Source organism: Syngnathus leptorhynchus, chromosome 3, assembly GCF_054491065.1.
Source record: "Syngnathus leptorhynchus isolate UIUO chromosome 3, UIUO_Slep, whole genome shotgun sequence".
Lineage (NCBI taxonomy): Eukaryota > Metazoa > Chordata > Actinopteri > Syngnathiformes > Syngnathidae > Syngnathus > Syngnathus leptorhynchus.
In genome coordinates this window covers 19,769,820-19,776,087 of record NC_141197.1, presented here as the reverse complement: position 1 = coordinate 19,776,087, position 6,268 = coordinate 19,769,820, and the positions used below count along the sequence as shown (strand labels likewise).

General features: G+C 40.3%; 1 protein-coding gene across 1 annotated transcript; it reads left to right on the top strand.

The window, feature by feature from the left end:
- Positions 1–603: 603 nt before the first annotated feature.
- Positions 604–2,699, top strand: LOC147059661 (uncharacterized). Its single transcript, XM_085907967.1, has one exon. The coding sequence runs from the start codon at positions 992–994 to the stop codon at positions 1,925–1,927; it is 936 nt and encodes a 311-aa protein (XP_085764093.1). The 5' UTR covers positions 604–991; the 3' UTR covers positions 1,928–2,699.
- The last annotated feature ends 3,569 nt before the right edge of the window (positions 2,700–6,268 follow it).

Genomic DNA, 6,268 nt, shown 5'->3' with positions numbered 1-6,268 from the left:
TGGTCTAATTAACCTTGCTGTCTTTCAGCCAATGGAGCATCTTGAGTGCTGACGCAGACTCAGATTACGGGCTGCTGGTGTCAGACATCTTGTCCGACCACAACTTTTATCTCTTCCATGAATGAATACAAAGCGCAGTAAGGTTTATAAAATCAATCTCCCCTCATTATGCATTCGTGGATTACTATGCTCAATTAAAAAATAAACTAAATGCACAGGATGATGAAGTCAATGAAATTTATGAGGGAAAAAAATTGTGTTTTATGAATATTCCCGCTATTGACAATCATGTTTTTCATGTATGGTTTGATCCATAATTTGCTTATACATTCATGATGATTATTTTATAGATGGAAAGAAAATGCAAACAGCTGTCTTGTAGGTAGGAAGCAGATCGAATTTTTTTTTTTTTTTTTTTTTTTACCTTTGCATGTTGTTCTCTTGTCTCCACCTCACTCTTCTAAAATGTCTTTTTTTCTCTGTATACATCATTTCACCTCATCATACCTCATCATAACCCATTATACATCATCTTTTATCTGTAAATTCACACATTTGCATAATTGAAATTGGAAAACATTGCACATTATGTAGTCAAGCAAGAGGAAACTGCAGTCAGTTGATTATTCTTTTTTGGTCAGACATTTTGTTGATGTCTGGTGGAGCAAACCCCATTAACACTCCTCTGAGATGAGTGGAATTCTTCAGAAACCTTTGAAGGTATTTTTTTGTGACATACTATGGATATCATGTGGATTTTCTACCACGATTTTCTCGGTTTAGTAAACTGCTCAACGATATTGAAAGTTCATGAAGTTTCATAATGAACGGATGAAGAAGATACTTTGATTAGTGAACCAAATTATGGATTTAACACAGGCCTGACTGACGGGAAGCGCTTTGCACAGACAAGAATAAAAAAAACAAAAAACAGCTAAGTCAAATGCTGCTGTGTTATTCATGGTGATCTAAGAAGCTAATTTAGGACTGCATGGATGCAAAGCAGAGTGAAAAGGACAGAGAAGCACAAATGATCAAGCCAGGGAAGGCCGTGGCGGTATCACACTTAGGAGAACAGAAGAATGACCTCTTTCGGGCTCGTACCAAAAAACTTTCCCAGATCACAACGGTGGAGAAGCAAATTGAGCGCTTAATGCAGGACGACGCAAACGTTGACGCTGTCAAAACCAAATCGCGTATTGATTTTGTCGCTTTGAAACAAGACTTTCGCGACTTGAATAACGGTTTGCAGCAGTTTATGACCAAAGAGGAATTTAGGAATAACCAAATTCGTTGGTTTTATCCGAAGAATAAAGTCATGAACAGTTTCTTCTGGAAATGTGAGGAATGGATGAAAGAGGTCAGGAGACGCTCTGAGAAGGCAGACAATTCTGCCAAAGAAAACATCAAGTCTGCGCCATCCAGATCAACCACAAAATGTCCAAATGCCGCCGGATCGCAAGGCGGAGGCGCACAATGGAAGTCTTCAACGTCGTCAATCAGACTTCAGGCTGAACTGGAGCGGGCGTCCTTACAGGCCAAATCTGCAGCTTTAAACGAGAAGCTGGCAATAGAAAGAGAAGAAGCTGAATTCGAAGCCGAGCGCAAAAGAATGGAAGCCACGATAAAGGCCAGAAAAGAAAAGCACGCCATGGACACGGCTATTGCTGAATGGAAGGCAAAAATGGAAGTTTTGCAAAAATATGATTGCGCTCAGGAGTTTGAGGAACACGAGAAGAGCAACTGTCGCGAGAAGACATTTGCCGGTTGTTGCACCGTCTGCCTGAGTCACGAGCGCTCTTGTATCTTCCTTGAATGCGGTCACGTGTGCACATGCACGCTGTGCTACGAGGCGCTGACAGAACCCAAGAAATGCCCCATCTGCAGGGCCGCCATAGACAGGATGGTGCTTGTCTACAACAATTAATGTGCCGGTCATCTATGAGAAAGAAGACAAAATGTGGAAACAGTGGCAACAAATGTCAAGTCATGGTCATTGTGATGTGATGTCATCCTATTCCGCTTACAGCCCCTAGGGGGCAGATTTGCAGGGGGCCTGGAATTTTTCCTCATCAGTAGATGATGGTCTTTTAGAATTTAAATGCAATTTATTTGGGTTTGCATCATCACTATCTACAATAATTTAGTTTTTTTTAATGGATTGAAAGGGAAAACTGCTTTTGACCGGTTATTTTTTTTTTGCTACGGCACCCTGTAAAGCAGCAGGTGGATTCTGCTGGCGGAGCTTGGACAACAAGCTGTGTTCCTTTGGAAAACTGAAGCTGCAGCTTCATTGTAAAAAAAACGACAACAAAACACTGTGCTACTGTGATTTCAAGCCTCAGACAACACTGGCAAAGCTAATGTTTTTTTCCAGAGGTGGACCACGTGGTGGCCAAGGTTATCTCAGGACATTCACAAAAAATATTCATCCAAAAAGATTTCAGAAAAGGCTGGTCAACATTCATTCCTGTTTATAATCAATGACAACCTCATGTTTCACTATTCACAGCACAAAATTTGTCAGTAGAAATAAAATCACTGCTAACCTAGTTAATATCTTTGACGTCTATAATCGTCAGTGGCACTGAATGAGTTAAAGGCCTGCAGTATTAAGTAGTGTGTGTGTGTCCTGCTGTCTTCAAACACACAAACATCAGAATGGAACCAAAACATTCATTTTGTTTATTCGTCAGAATATGGAGTCCTTTTATTGATCGCAGTCGCCCTGGCGATTGACTCAAAGGCCATCTGGATGATAATGATGAGCAAAATGTTACATTGTTTTTTTAAAGATGAATCCTGTGTTACGCTGGCTTAAATTCAACGTTAGTATTTCCAACCCTCCAGTGGAGCTTTGGCTAATGGATTCATTAATAACATTTGTGCATGCTCTAATATTATTTTGCGGTGGGCAGAGTAACAACACGTCAAATCTTTCTGTTATGGAAGGGTCCTCGTTCCCTGAACTACCACCTTAATTTGAACTCTCAATCCAGCATTATAATTCAAATGGCTCGGTTCATTAGTGTAAAATGGCCAGGTTCACCCGCCCTCACAGGAATAAATAGGAAGATTAGTTTTGCAAATTACAACTGATGAATGGGCTATTATAAAAATCAAGCTTCTCGAGGGACGCTTACTTACGGGGTCCATCCCTGAACCTGACCTTCTGACTGAAACTGGAATTAACCTTAAACTCGCTTGCCATTTTATTGGTCACATATCGTAAATAGACGAGTCAGTCCTCTGAAAAAAAAAGCCGGCGTCCGTCGAAACGTTTGACTCTGAAGTAAGAAAGCAAAGGAGTCAAATACAATTTATTTCTGATAAAAGGATGGTCATCCAATATAAACCTTTGAAATGGTCTTTTTGCCAGCATTTGTGCGACAACAAAAACAACACTTGTAACTTGTGGTCATTTGCGATTCAATATGACAACAATTGGACAGTATTTTGTGAGTTTCGGGAGCTGCCTGAAATGGCAAAGGACGCACCTGTTCAGATAAGACAAAAACAACAACAAAAAAACAAAAACAACATTCTGCAGCCAAGGTCGACCTTTGGGAAGTAGCAGATGTAGAGATGAGAAATGCTTTGCAACTTGTGCGTGAGAAGTATTTCAAGGCAAGGGAAGGCAGCTTGAGTTTTAGAACGCATCTAATATGCAAGGTAACTCAATGTGCTTCACAAAATTTAACATACTGGATTACAAATGAAATATGAATACAAATAAAATAAAAATATAAATATTGCAAGACATTATAAAAGCAAAGAAAAATAAAAAGCAGCCTAATAAAATGACTAAATGAGTATACAAGTGGATTTTCAGAATGCTGACTATCATTTGCGTGCAGCATAACAGCTAATGACTGCTTCACCATGTTTGCTTAGAACTATACCGGCCCTCCACCAAATCACCCGAGTCTGCAGAGCTCAGAACTCTACTGTTTATTTTCCGTTTGCATTTCTTTCATGTCCTCAAGAGCTAAAACCATTCAAGTGTCACAAACCACAAGTTTGTCATTTGATCCTTGTAATATATTCTCATTGACTCTTATCTTTGCTGAAGTTAACTTGCGATAATTGCAAAGTATGTGAAAAGTAGTTGCACAGTCGTTCCTTGTCCACGTTTATCTAACATCACGTGTGATGCACAATTACACTCTACTCTATTGTGCACTCGCCAGTGAATTAGTCTACTCAGTGGTGGTGCTCCCAAGTGTCGACCTAATGCTCATTAAAGTTCAGGCTAAGTTCACTAATGCCACTCTATGTTGTAAGTAAAGAGATGTGGATTCATCCTCATGCTTGCAGCCTCACTAAATCCACCAGACTAAGCGCAATGTGTCACCTTTGTAGTTTTATGAGAATTGCTGTTAAGTGCGATGATACTAACTCAGACACATAATCTCCTTGGTGGCTATAGATACTAAGCCACATCTCCTCCATCCATTTAGTGCTATATTCAACCATTATTGCTTGCTAATGACTTAATAATAAAAGCTTACTTTCAGACTTCATCGATTCAGCTCATCTCCAACCAGGTTGGTGGAAGGGAGGGGGGGGGCTCCGGGCTTCTTCGTCATGCTTGTCCGGGTAGTTTCATTATCAAGATTTACTTCCGTTTGAATCTATAATGGGAAAGTCGATATATTTGTGTACTGGTTGTGTTGTGTGTGCTGACCCTTATTTCCTTCTTAATTTCTCATGTACTGTATTACTTCTCCCTCATCTACTGCAGGATTCAAGATTGAGGCTACGCTGTCATCGGCTTTCCCTGTCCGGAATTTTTTACGTCTGGCTGCGGCGTTTTAGACATAAAGTTCTTGTAGCAAGAAAAACTTTGCTAGCATTAAGGAGATGAGAGTGAGTGCGCACGCTTTACTTTATGTAACAAAATGGAGGTTGACTAAATTATAGGGTACTAAAGGTTATGTGAACACCGCCCCCCCCCCCCCCCCCCCCCGCCCCCACACACACAGGTTCTGCTTTTTTTGCAACTTTCAAACTTTAGTTGGGCCTGATTTCGGTCTTGTAAAGTATTCACTCCCGACCAATGGAACGCTTAATGCACAAGCTCAATCAACGTCTTAGCAGGCGAACAGCAGCCTTTGGGCCACGGAATGCATTAATGTCAATCGAGCTCAGGGCAGCCACATTCTAAAAAGCAGTCCTGTCTCGGAGTATTTTTCATGGAAAACTCCCGCAGCTACGTTCAGTCGCTCAAGGATTTTGGATTCAAATCCCTCAATACATTTTACCTTAGCCGGAATGAAATATGACATGCATCTATTGGGCGGGGAGAAAGTGTTGTGTGATTGGGCACAGCGTGTCTCTCCTCGTCCGCCATGAAGCGAGCCCATTCAAAGTGATTATAATGACAGCTCAAACAGGGAGCCTTGTCTGGGACTCAAGATAAGGCAGAGCAAGTATGTGCTGAGATGTATGAGGGACGGGTTATGGGGGAAAGGCATGAGGAGAGACGCAAGTAGAGGAGGAGAGGCTGCTATTGCATAATAATAGGGATGCTGCCACGACTGCATTATAATGCAGAAGAAGCGCCGTGGCCATCGCCATTTCTGCATTTCGCTTTGACTCGTATTTCCTTTGTCATGTCTGCTCAACGTCCTGCTTCTTAAGCACTGAACTCGAATTTGTTCACCTTACAGAGAAAATGTTTACATTTTCCGCACTTGTTTATTTGATCCGTTAATTATTAATCTATTTATTTATTTGAACTATTTGTTTATTATTTTATCTATTTTTATTATAATTAATACTTTATTTATATTTATTTATATTTATTTATTTATTCTAATTAAGCTTAAGCTATATCGTGTATTTGTTTCTCTCTCTCTCGCTCTCTCGAAACAAATGACAAAGTGGTTAATTTGGAAAAATAATCCCAAAAAGAAAAAACACATGATGCTGAACTGCCATTAAAAGAATTGCATCTGTATTTTGCACAACCTGGACGGCGTTATCTTAAATACTGTACTATCTATCAACGGTCCTTAATCGATTACACGCTGCTTTATGTACTGTGCCGCTGTCTGTGCTTATGGCACACCAAGCATTTTGGCATTAAACTTAACTGTGTGTGTGACTAGAGAGATAGCAAACTCGGCCTTTAATGATAATAGCTGAGATAGTTTTTGTCTTTCTGTGAAATGAGCCATTAACCTCATTAACTAAAATCACATTCAAGACATTTTATCTTCCTGGAAGGGCAGACAGACTAAAGACGCCAGTCGAGGCCAAAAAG